The sequence below is a fragment of the Suricata suricatta genome, chromosome 2 (assembly GCF_006229205.1).
Source record: "Suricata suricatta isolate VVHF042 chromosome 2, meerkat_22Aug2017_6uvM2_HiC, whole genome shotgun sequence".
Lineage (NCBI taxonomy): Eukaryota > Metazoa > Chordata > Mammalia > Carnivora > Herpestidae > Suricata > Suricata suricatta.
The window spans coordinates 123314075-123332756 of NC_043701.1; the positions used below are offsets into that span (position 1 = coordinate 123314075).

General features: G+C 37.7%; 1 protein-coding gene across 1 annotated transcript in view; it reads right to left on the reverse strand.

The window, feature by feature from the left end:
- The window catches only part of ANK3 (ankyrin 3), a 329784-nt gene that overhangs the window by 223987 nt on the left and 87115 nt on the right, over positions 1 to 18682 (reverse strand). The window contains exons 2-4 of the mRNA XM_029931727.1: positions 2716 to 2817; positions 2224 to 2322; positions 1913 to 2011 (exon numbers count right to left, since the gene is read on the reverse strand). Of these exons, the coding sequence (XP_029787587.1) occupies positions 1913 to 2011; positions 2224 to 2322; positions 2716 to 2817 (300 nt within the window). The remainder of the gene's footprint in view (positions 1 to 1912; positions 2012 to 2223; positions 2323 to 2715; positions 2818 to 18682) is intronic.

Genomic DNA, 18682 nt, shown 5'->3' on the forward strand with positions numbered 1-18682 from the left:
AGTAATTATTGTTTCTGTATTTAGTACAAAGCATTATGGACTTAATCATAATAGAGTTCTTTATAATCACAATTTAATTATTCAACACAATTTCTTACTCAGGGTAGGCCAAATCATTTCTGGAATGTTAAGTAATATAAGAAAGAGTTAACTAACTTATTACGATACAACATCAAGGCAATGACAAGAATTAATTTAAAGTGACTTTAAAAATTCTTAGTTTATAGACCCTCAGTTTATAAGAGAAGAACTTGCTGTTGCCCAATTTCACTTTTATTTTCAAGATAAGGAGAATTTTTATACACAAAGAAGGTGAGGGGACTTTATACTATTTCTTGTTGGCTATTAAATATTACCTATGTGATTAAAATTTCATTTAGACAAGGATGTGGTCTTTTCTTGAACATCAACATTCCTGAGATGTTTTCTGTGCTGACACCTCAATGGAATTTAATCTCAATTGTTCTTTGTAAGAGTTCCTATTGAAGACCTCCCACCAAAAATTATCATGGAAACCCCAATCTGCTGCAAGATCATTTAATTACTTGGTCCATGGAATGACACAGCTCAGAAGGCATATTGGGACAAGTGTCCAAATGAAGGCACCATGCTTGACTGTGAACTGTGGGGCAGGGTATGCCAAGCACAGCTGTAAGGAACAAGGGGTTCCATGGGTTCTTTTGTCATTAGCGCAGGGAATGTGTATCAACTGAAATCAAATCTGGTTAGGATTTCATTCTCATTTGAAACATTTATCAGGGAATCGTCCTAATTCTTCACATGTTGCCAGAAAACCACAACCCACAGCGGTACACCCACACCATCCCCTTAACTTCATGCAATCCTGTGTCTTGCAAAACTTGCGGTTTTGTTCCATAATCGATTTGTTCAATATCCAACAGCCTGGGGTTCACACTGACACACAGCGGCAGATGAAAGCATCCAACCTAACTAGAACACATTTGTGTCTATGACTACCAGTCATACAGTTTCATAAATGAATGACTTTTAAAATATTTTTATTATTTTATTTTTTAATTTAAATTTTAGTTAGTTAACATATAGTGCAATAATGGTTTCAGGAGTAGATATCAGTGATTCATCACTTGCATACATTCCGTGCTCATCACAAGTGCCCTTCTTAGTAAGCATCACCCATTTACCCCCACCCACCTCCCTCCATCAACCCACAGTTTGTTCCCTATTGTTAAGAGTCTCTTGTGGTTTGTTTCCCGGTCTTCTCTTTTCCGCCACTTCCCATTTATTCATCTGCTTTGTTTCCTAAATTCCACACAGGAGTGAATCATATGGTATTTGTCTTTTCCTGATTGACTTATTTCACTTAGCAAAATACATTCTGGCTCCATCCATGATGTTGCAAATGGCAAGATTTCATTCTTTGTGATGGCTGAGCAATATCCCATTGTATATGTATATACCCCATCTTCTTTATCTGTTCATCAGTTGATGAACATTTGAGATCTTTCCATAGTTTGGTTATTGGTGATAATGCTGCTATAAACACTGTAGTGCATGTACCCCTTCAAATCTATTTTTGTATCCTTTGGGTAAATACCTAAGAGTGTAATTGCTGGATCATAAGGTAGTTCTATTTTTAGTTTTTCAGGGAATCTCCATACTGTTCTCCAGAGTGACTGGACCACTTTGCATTCCCACCGACAGTGTAAGAGGGTTCCCCTTTCTAGATGGATGACTTTTACAAATCTCTCTCACATAAATATATTGCAAATTAGGATATATATGCATGTAAATAATCTGCAACCATATAACTGTTCATTGAATATAACTCTTAAGAATTACATTCTCAGAGGGTATATAAATCAAGCAAGGACTTGACCCAAACATTTATAAATTATAACAAAATTTATTTTCAATAGAGTTGTAGGTTTACCTGAGATTGTGCATTGACATTGGCTCCATTTGTGACCAAGACTTTTACCACCTCTGCTTGCCCAGCCAAAGATGCTATATGCAAGGCTGTGTTTCCTTTCTGTGAAACGAAAAGATACATCAACTCACCCCCTTTATCACTTTGTTTCAACACTTTATAAAAATAGAATCCCTCTATGTTTCTAAGTTTCCCAAAGAGAACAGGGTTGGTTAACAGGTATCTCATGAGAAGCTTGCACTGATTCTTATCAAAGGTGAATCCTTGTTGACTCTGTCAATTAACATAAAAATCATTAAATATGTGACACTGACCTTTGTCGCTGCATCCACATTGGCTTCTCTCTGTAGCAGTTCAGAAACAACTTCTACATGGCCTTCTTTAGAAGCCAGATGGAGAGCATTCAACCCATTCTGATTAAGAATGAAGGGGAAACATTACTCAGGAGGTTGAGAATAGAACAGTAAACAGTCCACTTAGAACTTTGAAGATAATACCCCACCAACATCACTTGTATGTGTGCAGTATAGAATATTGAATTAGGAATAACTGTACTTGAAAATTAGGCAAGTTTTTCTGGTATTATTATGTACTAAATTTTAGCCATTCTTAAGGAATGCATACTGACATTTCTGATTGCTCCTTTAACAAAGCAGAATAATTTGAAAATCGATGACATTTAACCAGGAAAAAAAGGGCAAAAAAGAGAAAGTTTTGGTAAAACTAATGCAAGATTCAAGGAGTTAATAGACTGAATTTTTAAAATCTTAACTAAAAATTAAACAGCAACAATAACTGCAACTAACCTGATTGCAAATATTGATGTCAACCCCATTTTTTATGTAGTCAAGGGCCTTTTCAAGGTGTCCAGCTCGAGCTGCTCTTAAGTAACTGGCATTGGCATCAGACTAAAAGAAAAAAACATTTTGATGAAAAATGAAATTCACATACATGTTAGAACAATTCAGCTTATAGTCCAAACTAAAAAGATTTTTAAAATCAATATTTTTAAATTGAACTATTGCATTTCTAATAAGATATTTAAGAACAATATTTTTAAATTAAACTACTATGTTTCTAACATGAAAATATTCTAAAAGGTCTTTGTAAAGTCACCAGGAAAAGGAGAAATCCTTAAAAAGTTAGTTTCAAGTATACAAAGTTACCCCTTGTGTGATGTCATAACTGATCCTGAACTGAAAAAGAAAATTTCCCATAAACATAACATGTAGGAGCCTTAAATCAATATACAATTCCTAGAGAGTCAAGAGAAATCCTGGTGGTTTCATTATGTAAATCTCACTATTCTATTTTACAGAAATTTAACATCTGTTCCATTCTTTCATATTTATCTCAATCAATTTTTCAATTCATAGGTTGACAAATATATTCAATGTTGTTATACTAGTTTAACAGGAATTTGTAGGAAGCTGTCTTGGATTTTCCTACAGCACAAAGCCACGTGTTAGAACATAGAATGTATCTGAAAAGCATTTATAAATGTCTATACAAATTGTGAAGAATACTTTCCATATATTTTCAAGCAAACTAAGGCCACTACCTAAGAAAACTCTATTAGGAACATTAGCAGGAGCAAATAAATAAATACATATAAACTGAAAAACAACAAAAACCAAATCTTTAACTCATTCACTGAACTAATTACAACTGCCTTTCTGCGAAACACTAGTATTCTGATTGTGGGGTTGAAACCATTTATACCAGTGAAATCTTTAATGGAAAGAAGGCAGTGAGAGGATAGACTTCAAAGTTAGGTCTGCTCAATTTGTAAAGGAGTCTTGATCAGTGTAGAACAACACAGAAGCAGGTTTTCCCGAAAGGGTAGCCAAAAAACATCTTATCATTCATTATCGATGCAATCAGGCAGCGAATGGCTTAAATAACAGAGGAATTGTCTTCTTTCAGCCGTTTGGCAAATACCTTCAAAGCCGCTCTTCACAGGCCACCTCATCTGGAAAACCTTCCCAGACCTCCTGGGCAGAGATTAATTTTGCAGTGCTCCCAAAGCATGAATTTCATTGAGCCCTCTTGGTATTTCTCACCCAGCATTAACGTTTTTGGTATACCTGTCCTTCTTCCTCCCTAAATTGTAAGTTCCTTAAAAACAAGCATAGGCACCCTTGATCAGGGGGGTAGACATGTGGAAAGCCAGGGAGATGCCAATTTTTGAGGAGTGCTACTTCATCCTTGGAAAGGTAATTGTGATGAAGGAAATCCCATTCTCAGAAGAGTCTTTGGTTCTGGTATGGGTCAATTTAGTTAGGATTCGATTTGCTCAGGTCTTCAAAGGAGAGGTCACCATTTCTATGGTGTCCACCTTCCTCATTTATAGTAGTATGCCTCTCTCTGAAGTATTGCTTTGTCTAGATCATGCCTTCCCAATCTCAGCACTATTGAAATATTTTAAGAAAGATGTTATTTTATTTTATGTAATCTCTACATACAACATGGGGCTCGAACCTACAACTCCAAGATCAAGAGTTGCATGCTCTACCAACTCAGCCAACCTGGCACCCCTACTGGCATTTTGATCCAGGGAATTCTTTGATGTGGGAGATGGTCCTGTTTGGTGTCAATGTTTACTAGCATCCTTGGCCTCTACCAACTCTCACCTATTTGTGACAACTAAAAAAATATCCTGATTTGCCAAATTTCCCTTGGCAGTTGGGGAGGAGGGATTTCCCCAGCTGAGAAACACTGCTCTAAATAAAGAGAAAACCTTTTTGTTACTTACAGATTGTAGGCCTGCCTGAGTCACCACATGCCTTGATCTATATGTATAATATTCATCTTTCTGTTTCCCCCGCAATTAGAAGCATCCTGGCACAGAGCAGGTGCCTAAAAATGGTTTTGTGAATGAATAATCAATAAATAGGTAAATTGTATGGAAATAATTATATTAATTAAAATACTGCCTGCAACAATACAGGAAGTTTTATTCACAGCAGCAGCAGCCATTTAAATGGAGAACCTGCTAGAATACAAAGCTGACTGCCAGAGACGATAAACTAAGCCATTGAGTTGGGCATCTGGGAACACATGTAGCTATTGGCTAAAATAAAATTGGGAGGTGAGTCAAGCATGCAAATCATTTAATCAGAGCAGAAGATCAAGTAAGAGAAGTGTAAGAGATACAGCTTCAAATTAGACAAGGGACAAACCAAAGTTTCCAGGAATTTTAAGAAAAATAAGATACAGTTTTTAAAGAGGCTTGCTACTTTGAATGGTTTGGGAGGGGGGTGGGTTTTCTGGTTTAAAGTTCTGTTAGAAATAAATTAGCTATTTGAGGATGGCGCATTGTACCATAAAACATCATCTTCTTTGTGCCTGCTCAATGACTTATCAGTGAATTTGCCCAGAAGGGCTCTGAGGCTGTTCTGGGAACAAATGACATCAGTATTGGATATTTCAACTGCCAGAGATAACGACTGTGAGTTAAGCATCCCCAGTTCTGACTCTGAGTGCAAAAAACAGCCACTAAAGAAGTTCAAACAGAGGTATCATAATTCAAGGCAACTTGTGAGTTGACTCCACATCTGAAAAGTTTTGACAACTATATATACTGTCCATTTTTCTCTCTAAAATTTTCTCACCAGAATCTCTAAAGCAAAACAAAATACAACAATATAAAACAAATTTTCTAATACACTGCTTCTCTACCTATTTGGAGTTCAGATTCTTTTGAGATTAACAATAGTTACAAAGAAATTATTTTCCTTCAACAATTGCACATATATGCACACATACACCAAATCTGCATATACACATCAAACCTGCACGTGCATACCTAATTTGTACACTGATTTCACGTGGTTTTGGATTGCCAACCCTGCTCATGGATTCATGTTTAAGAACATGAATCCATGAGCAGTAGAGAAATGATTAGAAGTTTTCCAGTGAATACTTTCACTGTATCTGTTTCACCCAGTGACCCTGGTGAATAATTCTTTAAGGTAGCTAACTTACCACCTGAGAACTTTAAAGAAAAAGAGAAGAAATAAAAATTTATTTTCTTCACTTTTCTCAGTCCTCTGTTACTCACAGGCATGCTTAACACACGGATACAGAACAATCACCTACTTTAGACTTCAAAGAAGAAGAATGAGAGATAAACAGGGAGGAAAATACAAAGAAAAACAAGAGGAGGAAAATGAAATCTGCCTTGAAAAAAAGTGACAACGTAGAGAGTGTGGTTATTCCTGCCTTCAGAAAGAGAACCAGGAAGAGCCTCCTTTTTTTCTCAACCGCCTGCAAACAATGCAGCTGTGTATTCCTTTCACAAATGCTCGCTGAACACCGATGGGGCACTAGTCAATGCTGACATCGAAACAGAGGGGAGCGAAACAAGACTGGTGCAGATGAAGGCTCGCTTTCACCTCAGTCTTACACTTTACCAATCATGTTTTTTAAGTGGCGGGGTAAATAATGGATTCTTCCCAATTTTTTTTCAAATTCTATCTGTAGTATCTATATTATGCTTTTTATCTTCTTAATGCTAAAAATATATAATATTTTGTATTTGGCTCAATATCAATGTGTTGTGTCTCTTAGCTATCATTTCATCAAAAACTTGGGAGTTCCTCCACACAGACTACAGCCTGGCTTTTAGTCTTAAGCGTGCCATCAACACAGTGCCCCTTAAAGCCAGGTGCAGACAAAGCCATGTGGAATGAAATCAGGTCTCACGAGAAGGTGAGCTCTGCCACGTGAGAAGTCACACAGCGGAGATCATTGCCTAGTAAGTCAGTTGGCACAAAATGAATAGAAGCAGGTCAGTCAGCACTTTTTTCCCCTAGATGATCAAAATCTGAAGGCAGACTCTGGAAAACAATAATGCCTTTCATCAACATTTCATGTCTTGTCTACTTAGTCATTTTACTAGACAGGAGAGAAATATGAACCACGTGTGTTTTTCAAGGAAATAGCTTCAAGGATAGAGCCAAGCATTATTATGGATTAATCTAATAACTCAGCATTTCCACCTATGCTGGAATATTGATATTATTCAGCAGAAAGCAGTTAGTGGAATGAATAAGCATTTCTTGAGTGCCAACCTCAGTAATAAACTAATCCTCATACCTCTCACTCTATGCTAGACACTATTACAAGTACTTATATTAACTTCATTATAGTTGTCACTTACTATAGCATGTAATAGTTGCATTAGTCCTTATATTAGTTTAGTCTTTATAATATTTCCATGAAGTAGTATAGTGGGTTGTGTCTCCCCAAGATTCATGTCCACTTGGAACCCCAGAAGATGGCATTATTTGGACATAGGATCTTAGCACATATAATTAGTTAAGATGAGGTCAGACTGGATTCTAATGGGCCCTAAATCCAATGACTGATGGTTTTAGAAGAAGAGAGAGTATGTAAATATAAAATCATTACATTGTACACCTCACACTAATATAATTTTATGCCATCTATATCTCAAAAAAAAAAAAGACTAGACACATAAGAAAGAACATGTAAAGATGCAGGAAGAGACGAGTTAAGTTGACACAAGATAAAGAATTTTAGGTGGGGCACCTGGTTGGCTCAGTTGGTTAAGTGTCTGACTTCAATTCTGGTCATGATCTCATGGTTCATGAGTTCGAGCTCTGCATCAGGCTCTGTACTGACAGCTCAGAGCCTGGGGTCTTCTGAAGATTTGGTCTCTGTCTCTCTTTCTGCCAACCCTCTCTCTCCCCCTCAACCCCCCACTCACGTGCCTTCTCTCTCTCTCTCTCTCTCTCAAATATAAGGAAACATTAACAAAAATAGGTAAAAAAAAAAAAAAAAAAAAAAAAGAAGAAAGCCAGAAGTTGGAAGACACAAAGAAGAATTATCCACTTGAGACTTTGGAGGAAGTGTGGCCTTGTGGACACCTTGATTTTGGACTTTTGGCCTCCAGAACTATGAGTGAGTAAGTTCTATTGCTGTAAGCCACCAAGGTTGTGGTGGTTTGTTATGACAGCCCTAGGCAACTAATGCAAATAAGAACTATTACTAGCTCCATTTTTTAAAATGTCTTTATTTTATTTTGAGAGACAGAGCAGAGAGTGAGCAGGGGAGGGGCAGAGAGAGAGGGAGACACAGAATCTGAGCAGGCTCCAGGCTCTGAGCCATCAGCACATAGCCCAACACGGGGCTCGAACCCATGGACTGTGAGATCATGACCTGAGCTGAAGTAGGATGCTTAACCAACTGAGCCACCCAGGCGCCGCTGTAGCTCCATTTTATAGACAAGGAAACTGAGCTCTAGAAAGGATGAATGACTTTCCCAGGGACACAAAGCTTAGGAGTGGCAGAAATATAACCCCAGACAGTCTGACTCTAGCATCTAGGCTATTAATCACTAGTTTGAGAAGGGGTTTAATAAATGTTTGCTTGATAGTTTATGCTTGGGAACTCTTGGTTCATTCATTCATCTTCCATCCATCCATCAGTCCATCCAACCATTAAATTAACTATGTAAGTACTTTCAGGACATCCTCTCTAGACCACAATTCCTTCAATGAGTTTAGTTCAAGGCTCAAGATCAGGCTAATAGTGGACTGGCAAAAGATATGTAGATTGGGGAGGCTCAGTGAGTATGCAATGGAGCAGCTCCATTGCTTCTAAACCTCAGAGAGCAATGTCTGAGAACTGTTAATACCTGATCTACCAATTCTTGAATCTTTCTCTTTCATCTTGTCTTCCCAAATATCTGGGATGGTGGGTAAGATCATCCTTTCTGTAAGCTTCAGGGTTCTTTTCTGTACTTGTGTCTTGCCCTCTGCTTACCAACATACTCAGGTTTTTCTTAAATAACTTAAAACAAAAACAAAGCAAAAAACTCATCCCCCCAATGTTTCTATCTAGCACTTCCTGCAAATGATGATCTCCTTTATTTCTCTATTGTTGTTAGTCTGCATCCCAGCTACTCTACTTATTAGTGGTCAGTTTTAGTAAGTAACTTTGGCAAGCTTCTTAACTTATGTGTGCCTCCATTTTCTCAGCTGTCAAATGGGCATAACATAATCTAGTATCAGAATGAAATTAGCTTGATTATATAAGGTGCTTAGTGTAAGTGTTTAGTAAGTACTCAATAAATGATTATCACTTTATTTTAAAATCACCCTGTGAGCATCAAACATTTTCAAGGATTGGTCTGGGTTAGTCTTACTGCTTCTATATCCTTAACACTAATTCATATTTGAATTCTTGGCAATATGGCTTATCTCGTCCATCAGTCAAACCTCTCTGTACAAAATCACTGATGACCTTCCAATCATCGAATCCTATTACTTAAATGTTAGCTCTGTCCTTTCTTAATGCCAGTACTGACCCCTATTTCTTTCTTCAATGTCTTCCCTTTAGTTTCCTTCATGTCTTTGTTTACTCTTTTTTGTTCCTCACTGTCCCAACCCATCACTAAAAAGTGGGTGTTTTCTATTTTCAGAACCCATATTTCTTGCCTTCCTGTGCTCATTCCCAAAGGGACCTCATCACTACTGTGGTTTCCACCACTCTCTGGAAGCTTAACATTCTGCGTGTATATTGCACCCATTAGATCCCAAACATTTCCACTTCCATGTCCCGCAATCCCCTGACCTTCACTGCAGCAACAAACATTTCTGCTGCAGCACCTACGTACTAATGTTAGAGATGTGAATCACAAATGCCTTTGACTTTCTTATTTTGATTTAAAGTCCCCAAGATTTCCTAGCCACTCAGGCATACAACTTTGGTGTGCATTTTTTTTCCTTTTTGGTTGAGGTATAATTGACATATAACATCATATTACTTTCAGGCACACAACGTACTGACTTGATATTTGCATATATTGTAAAATATCATCACAATAATTTTAGTTAACATTTGTCACCACACAAAACTACAGATCATGTTTGTGTGTATGTGAGTGTGATGAGAGGTGTGAATCTTTGATTACTTATTTCTTCTTTATTCTTTCCCTCAAACTCTCTTCCAGAAAATGATGTGTGTTCTTATCAAATATTTTGCCTCCAGGGGCATTTACAGTTTTCATCTTCCTTTAAAAAACATTTATCATAATGTATATCAAACATACAAAAGAATGCCTGAAGCATATATGAACAGCTTAAAGAAAAATAATAGAAGAAACAGCTGCTCACCCAGTAAACTCAAGAATGAAAGTCACAAGGGGCTCCCTAGACTTCCAATGAGCCCTTCTTTGACTGGCTCTCCAAAGGCACCCTCTGTTCTAGTTAATCATTCTCAACATCTATGTAAACTTCCTTAACCTAAATATTATGTACTTGACTGTCTTTGCATTCTCTATAAGTGGAATCATACATTATGGATTCTTCTGTGACATGCTTCCTTTGTCTAATGTTGTTATTTCTTAGAGTCATCCACGCTGACATGTATAACTGTAGTCGATTTCTCACTGCAGCTCAGAAGATTCCATTATGTGATTTTAACACAATCTATTTATCCACTGTGGAGTTGATAAATGTTTGAGTTGTTTCCAGTTTGAGTCTACTATGAATTGGGCTGTCATGAACATTCTGGCCCTAGTCCTGGTGCAAACAGACAAGGATTTTTAGGGTATATACCTACGATTGTAAATGCTGTGGTATGTGTTAATGCAACTTTACTAATGAACGGCAAGTTGTTTTTCAAAGTGATTATACCAGGTTACACTTTCTGTGGTTTGTGATTATTGATCATGATTTCATATTCCTTAGAAATTAATCATTGGGAATTCCTTCAAAGGCCTGGGTTAACTGTGCCATACTCCAAAGATGAATTTAACATTGCTTCTTACAGTTGCCTAGAAGCATGATTAACCCAAGATTATTTTTAAAATAAATGCTTGCCTTGAGGGTTTTGTTTTTTTTTTTGTTTTAAAGACTACACAGATAAATTTAGACTTCAAACTGGTATGGATATGAGGGATTCCTTGTGGTTACAAATTTTCACGGAAGACGTTTTTTTTCTTTCCAGCTGGTGACAAATTGAGACAGACACGCATTTGCTACTCTTTTTATGTGGTGGGTTTTCCTGTCCACCCCTGTATTGAGAGCCAACCCCTTTGGGGTCCAGTTTATTAGGGGATCTCTGATAAGACTGCACACTTGGGGCATGTTCTAGGCTTTGTCTCCCGGGCCCTGTGTCTAGGGCCCGTAGACAACGTTTTGCTTTTATGTCATTTTTACCTCTACATATCCCTTACTTTTGTGCCAGTTTACAAGTGCACCTCAAAGGACTTATTTTTATCATTATCCAAACATTTTAGCTTTCCCTACAGTTGGAAATAAGCTTAAACTTTTCATTTTTGTTCCATTCATTGCCTGATTGCCTGATTGTCTAGTTTAGGCCCCAGCCATGTGATGCTCAGATCATTCTAAAAACCTCCAGGAAATTGTAGCCAGTACACTATCCCTAGTTGAAGATTCCAGAAGCACTGAACGCTGTTCAGGAGCTCACTGAGGAGCCACTTGAGGGTTCTGAGAAAATCATGACAAACTAGTAACTGCAACTTAGTGAATGCCTGCTATAGGTCAGGAGCTTCACTAAGCATTTTACAGATGTTATTTTTACACATGCACTGTTTATGTTTATTTCTTAAAAATTCAATCGAGATAGGAACCTGCATTGCAGATGTGAAAATTTGAGTTTCGTGAAAGGAAGTGGCTTGCCCAAAGTCACGCAGCTAAGAAGTAAGCAGCAAGGACTGAAGGCCATAACTGTTTGATAAAAGCCCAGGCTCCTTCTTCAATAGCAGTGGTTCTATGGAGCCCTAGAAGACAAAAATACTAAGATCAAGAGTGAGGTGGAGTAAGTTGATTTCCTTATGCCTATTTGCAGCTTCACTCTAAGTAGATACACGGTTATCTGCTTTATATGTTGATGTTTGATGGCAGGCTTCATTTGTAAAAAAAATGTTTCTACTTTTATTTTATTTTTTTATAGTAGTTTATTGTCAAATTGGTTTCCATATAACACCCAGTGCTGCTTCCCACAAGTGCCCCCCTCCATGACCATTACCCCCTCCACCTTCCCCTCTCCCTTCAGCCTTTGGTTCCTTTTCAGTATTCAGTAGTCTCTCATGATTTGCATCCCTCTCTCTCCCCAACTCTCTTTCCCCCTTCCCCTCCCTATGGTCCTCTGTTAGGTCTCTCCTGTTAGACCTATGAGTGCAAACATGGTATCTGTCCTTCTCTGCCTGACTTATTTCGCTTAGCAGGACACCCTTGAGGTCCATCCACTTTGCTACAAATGGCCATATTTCACTCTTTCTCATTGCCATGTAGTACTCCATTGTGCGCATATATATATATATAGGTGTATATATATATATACACCCCATATCTTCTTCTACTTTTAAATCATAGTATTCAATTGCTATGTCATAGCCTCCTTGGCCCTTTAAATCCTGACCCAAACAAACACTTCCGGCTCGAACTAAAGACACAAATACTGATCTTGAAGGCAATCTAGACAGCTTTTCATTTCTCAGACTTATTACTTCTAGACAGGTCCCATAATTTCTTGTCACCGTGATGTCCCCCAGGACATTTCTCTGCAACAATGCTGACTAATAGCCCTCACTCCCCCTCCCCCATCAACAGGTCTAACAACTAAGTCCTAGGACCAGTTCAACTATCACTTCATCTGTGCAATTTTCCTCCCAAATACCAGATATACTCTCCCCACCCCCACCCCCACCCCCACCTCTGGACTCCTACAGCACGTGGTCTGTTTTGCTCAGGTGCCAGTTAGTCTATCAAGATAGACTGTAAGGTCTTTTCAGGCAGGTTCTTGTCTTGTTCAGGAGAGAGTTCTACCTAACAGAATCGCAGTACATGCTGAACCAAGAAATGCTGATCCCTTGCATAGTTCAATGCTCTAATCATTCCACAGAAAGCGAAAACCTGCAGCAACTTAATTAGGAACCAAAAAAGTCTGCTCTTTCTTGTTGTCTCTCCATTTCACCAAAGAAAAGTAAGAGTGTAGTGACAGACTTAGGGGTTCTTTCACACTTGAAGAGAAGATAAAAGGGGTGATGCTCAATGAATCTGAGATTACTAATTCACCTTTCCTAATTCACCTTAGGCAAAGCACCTGATTTTTATGATGATTGCTGGGATCACCTGTGGAGCAATGTATTTGCTTTAGTGACAGCTGTCAGAAAGTGTAGGCAGGTGAGGCCTGCAATCTGTTGTGCTTTATGAATCAGGAAGCCTTTAAGTGCTCTAATATGTAATAACATGGGTATCATAACGAACAATCATTAGACACTTCTAACATGTGGGGCATTTTCTGTAGATCACCCCAAATTCATTCTCACAGGTTTGTGAAGTCTGTATAAATATATCTTTATTTATAGATCAGAAAGTCAGGTTAGATGACTTGTCCAAGGACAGTTTTCTAAAAACTTGCAGAGGCAAGATTTGAATTCATGATGACCTTGGCTTAGAACTCTGCCCTTATTCCAGACTTTCTAACACTTCTATGGTAAATGTTGAGTAATATAAACAAGGAAAAAGAACTCACATTCCTTGAGTAAAGAAGGAGAAAAAGAGCAGCCACGTTTATTTAGAATCATCGGAGTGACAGCTACTTTGCTAGAACTTTCCAGATATTGCTGGAATGTGGTCATTGTTCTTTTCACCCCTTTTGTCCAACACTGGATGATGCCCAAATAGACACTCTTACTCCTACTGGTAGTCAGTTGTGGTTTTCTTCTATCATGTTTACACCAGTGGTTCTGGTTGTTGTAATTACATAATTAATTATTACTTAAACTTTATAGTTTACAGTGCAGAGAAAGAATATGTTTATGAAAACTAAATTAAATGATTTGGAAAGACATAGTAGAAAGAAGTTCCTAAAAATATTCCTGCTGAATCAGATCAGAATGAGAGGTTTGTAAAGGGCAAAATCAAAATTGGAAAAATCCAGAAAAATTCTATACTCAGAGTACTTCACAGATTACATTAATCTCTAGCTTTCCTTTCAAGACCCGAAAAGTGGGACTCCTAGAAAGAGCATTTATGGTATAGAAAGCCAATGAGAATTATAGTGGGGGATCCACATTCAGAGAAAAGACTTCATTTTTACATCCATATTGGACAAATGGATGTACATTTATGTGATTTAAGGTAACAATCAAATATTTACCAAATATATGCACATTTTAGTGTTCTTGGTTATTAATCATATTTTTAATTAACCAAATAATTACTGATATGAATTTTGCTGCATAAAAGGCAACAAGGTTAACCTTGTTTTCTGCTTCTCAAGAAGTTAATTAAAGAAGATTCTAAGATACCTCTAATAAAACTTCTTCTAATAAAAACATCCAGAAGAATGATCCGGGTAGCCAGATCTAACAGACCTGTTGCCTGGTCATACCTCAGAAAATATGGCCCAGGAAGAGCACCAATTTTTTTGTTTACTCACACTGGATGCACTAATTTAAATGTGAATGCTGACCAGCATATCTATGCAGACGTATCAGAAAATAAATAAGCCTGTTTAGATAAATCCACATTCATAACCTCACTGTGGGGTTGTGTAGATCATGAATTCACAAGTCTGGGTCTTCAAGGAATAAATATTATATCTCTTCAGACTAGTAAAACAAATCCTCAAAGTGAATATTACGTTGTTTATTCCATCATGAGGATTAAGGGTTCATATTCAATACAGGGTTCAATATCTGGCAGTTAAGCAGTAATATCTACTTGGCCTTGACCTTGAGGACACAGTTATTGCTTTTAATGATCTTATAATCCAGCTGTGCAGACTGGCAACAGCAGGTGGGGTGAGAATTTATGGTAGAAGAACCTGGGGAAGATGATTTAGTCTATGGATGCTATTGAGAAGAGCCATTTCTGCACACTGAATATGGCTGGGAAAACAGCTAAGAGGAGAGGCAGGAATTCTAGAGGGGACCCGTCAGTGGAGAAAAGAAGGAAGGAAAAATGGGAAGAGATATGGAAATGGGGGTAGTTTCAGGAATGGCAAATAGACAACCTATTGAAAAGGGGAGACCCCTAGAGAGATTGGTAAAGGAGAGGTTCACAGGAGGTTTGGAATGGCATTTAAATCTTATTTAACTTCATCACAAAGATATTAGGAGACAGTGCAGGGTTTTGATGAGTGGGAAGAAATTTTTAAATCTATGTTTTAGCCCACTTAATTGACAGAAGCTTCATGTAGGAGAAAATGGAGACAAAAAGAGCTGTAGGTCACTGGTTGTCAATTTATTATGCCTCAAGGATCTCCAGGGGAAGATGTTCACAAATAAACAAGCAAACAAACCAGACACTCAGGCCTTACCCCCGATGTTCCATTGGTCTGAGATGAGACATTTTAATAAACACAGCTCAAATGATTCTAATGTGCAACCAGACATGAACACCACTGAATTCGGTGACAGGAAAAATACAGCTCTACATGACAGAAAAAGACAATTATCATATGATTTCACTTATCTGTAACATCTAAAGAACAAATGAACAAGGAAACAAACAAAAACCAGACTCTTAAATACAGAGAATAAACTGGTAGTTGCTGGAGGGAAGCTGGTGGCGGGGGAGGGGATGACTCTAATAGAGAAAGGGGAAAAAGAGGTACAAACTTTCAGTTGTGGAATAAATAAATCATGGAGGTGAAAAGTAAATAAGGAAATACAGTCAATGATATTGTAATCCCATTGTATGAGCATAGCATAAGGTATAGAGTTGTTGAATCACTATAGTGTACACCTTGAGCTAATGTAACATTATATGTTAATTACACTGCAATAAAAAAAAGAAACTATATGGCTGTATATGATATGGATCATTTGGGGGGATAGCAGGTGGGATGGAAAAGAAAGGAACAATGTGAGAGGCATTCTGAAGGTCTGCTGACAGATTTTTAATTTCATGGAAGAGAATGTTAAGATTTTTAAATTTTGACCTTCATATTTGCCTCTCACCCTTCTCTTTTACTCTTCAATATTCACTATATGAAGCAAGCCTTTGTACTCAGGAACTAAATATGGGAGGATTTCCTTGGTAGTATCAGGCAGTAATTTTTTGTGAACAAAGTAATACAGATTTGTAAATTATTCTCAATCAGGAAGGAGATTTGCACAGTATGGGGGCTGCTTATCAAAATCCAAAACCCTCTATGCTATTGCTCCTTAATTCATGATTTAATGTCAATTTTAGTTTTGAAATATAAGTGGAACTGCTTTGTAAAACTCAAAATCCAAGACTGGTATATTTATGTGGAATAAAACAATGTTCAATAGAAAAAAGTAGCTTGAGAGTCACATTCTTCCAAATTTAAGGCTTTGAGATTAGACATGAAGCCACAGTGCTACCCAAGCATGTGGGGGGGTGGGAGGCGAAAGCCAGTAACAAAGAAGGTTTTTTTTTTTTTTTTACCCACTAGACTAGAGGAGAATCATAGCCTATACTCAGAGACATGGCCATTCAGATAGTCCCCGCTCAAAGTTTCCAGATATTTTAGAGTATGATATTGTGTGCTGATGTTTTATAGATATCTCGCACAGTGATCTAATTACTGACCAATTTCAAAAGAATGCAACCAATTGCGCAACCTACAACAACTGTGACATTCATGCGACAATCTGCCTCCTGCCAACAAACAACAGCAAATCTGTAGGGAACTGGTTTTTCCTCCCACCCCTACCCAGGGGTATCAGGTCTTTATCTTAGCAGATAAGTCCTTTTTAGGACTGTGTTTAGGGAGGGGGGTGGGGTACGGAGATCCTAAAAGGGAATTTTTTGTGAGTGTCTTTTGTATGACAAGTGCTTGAAAAAAAACTAGAATGCTTCTAGTTAGGGAAGATCTTGAATTATTAACATTTCGTTCTTTTTTATTTAATTGCTACCTATTTATTGGAAATAAACCAGTGGGTTTCCACCTATAAATCAGCAATGGGAGGAGTGGGGGAAGGGATGAGGGCTTAACCAATAAAGAAAATGCTTCTAAAGGCTATCTTTATTTGTAATCATCTCTGTCAAAACCACCAGAAGGACAGGGTTGCCTCCACAGATTCCTTCCGATTGCCTCAAGGCTGACTTTGTTTGTAAGGACTTTGCTTGGAACTAACCTTAGTTCATCCCTGAAAATGAGGTCACTGTCCCCTAGCACGTGTTAGGCATGGTTAGCGTCTTTCCACTGGGGCATCTGCCAGCAAGGCCCTGCTGTGCACGTTTCAGATCTGCCAGGGCGTCGCACACTGCGGCCCTTCTAAAGCTTAAAGGCAAAACCACATTTCCATCTTTATCTTTAAGTAGAGGCTACTGGGAACCAGTTAAAAAAAATAAATATAGTGCTGGCAGGCTTTTGTTTTTATAAAGACGGTGTTTTTAGGGATTTACTTTGCCAGGCTGATAAAACCCACTCTCATCAAGTCTGTCCACTACGATCTGGCTTACATCAAAAGAAAGACCCAGAATCCAGGCCCCTTGCAGTGTCGTTTCTCACTGAGAATTCAGAGACCTAAAAATTCTCCTGGAGACTGATTAGAAATAAAAATAAATACAGAAGAAAGATGTTTCCCATAGGAAAGAAAAAAGCACCTCAGGTGTTGTTGGTGAGTGGGTATCTCTAATAATTCTCAAAGTGAAGTCAATTATGTTCAGCTGCAAAACAGGATTTATTTGAGTTTGTCTGAAATTTTCTAGGAACACAAATAAAGTAAGATTTCAAAGAGCTAATTTCACCTACCTCTCAAGGGATACGAGACTTTTTGTACCAGGGAAGGAGAGTTTTGTATGTCCTAATATGTGGTCTATATAGTAATCTAATGTGCTGTTTCGTAGTAGTGTGGGACAGAATTTCAAACCACTTTGACCTAAAACTTTCATTTAAAAAACTTTCCTTATGCTACAGAACTTGCAGGGTATCTTAGTGGGCTGTGGACATAAATTATGTCCTAACACTCTTGTATATTAGGCAAAATGGCATATATGATGTCACGAATGCATAGATAGAATGGTTTAAATGACAAGTGGGTTCCTCCCTGATATTGTGCAATGTAAAAGGACTCTCATAGCAAATAATGTGGTTTGTTCTTGATGAACACAAATGGAGAGGTATTAATGAAAGTTCCATTTTAGCCAGAGTACCTAACACAAGATGTAGAAAGAGGTGTGTAGCTCCTTATCCAAAATATTTTTGATGTTTAAAGTGAAACAACATGATCTCTTCATTTCCTTCCATTCAAAGACATTTTAGTACAGGGAGAGTTTGTCTTTACTTGCAGACGAGTAAGGTTATACAGCAGGGACACATTAACCTCAAAACTCATAAAATATTTATCTTTTGTTATTCAGAAATATAGAGATCCAAATAAATAAAAAAACCTGGAAGACAGACATAGAGAAATCATTTCTGAAATGTATGTTTTCCAGGTGGATTCATTAGCAGGCTTGTTTGAAATCTCTGCTGTGTTTGGACATGTTTCTGGTTTATCTCTTGGGATGAAGAAGCCCAAGAGAAATGGAAATGCGTTGCTTTGGGAAATAAACAAAAACAAAAACAAGTCTATCCATATCTCTCTCAGTGCTCAACAGTTCAGAATATATCACAGCCCTGGAGAATTTCCTCCCCCGCACTTTAATCCACAAAGATGAAATATTAACATGAGGAAGTTTGAGCTCTTTTGGAAATTTTAATCATTTTTATTTCAGAGAATTATTTTCCCCAATGAGTTGAAACAAGAATGTAATTGAAGGTTGCATAAAGTAGTCAGCAGTTAATGTTGTC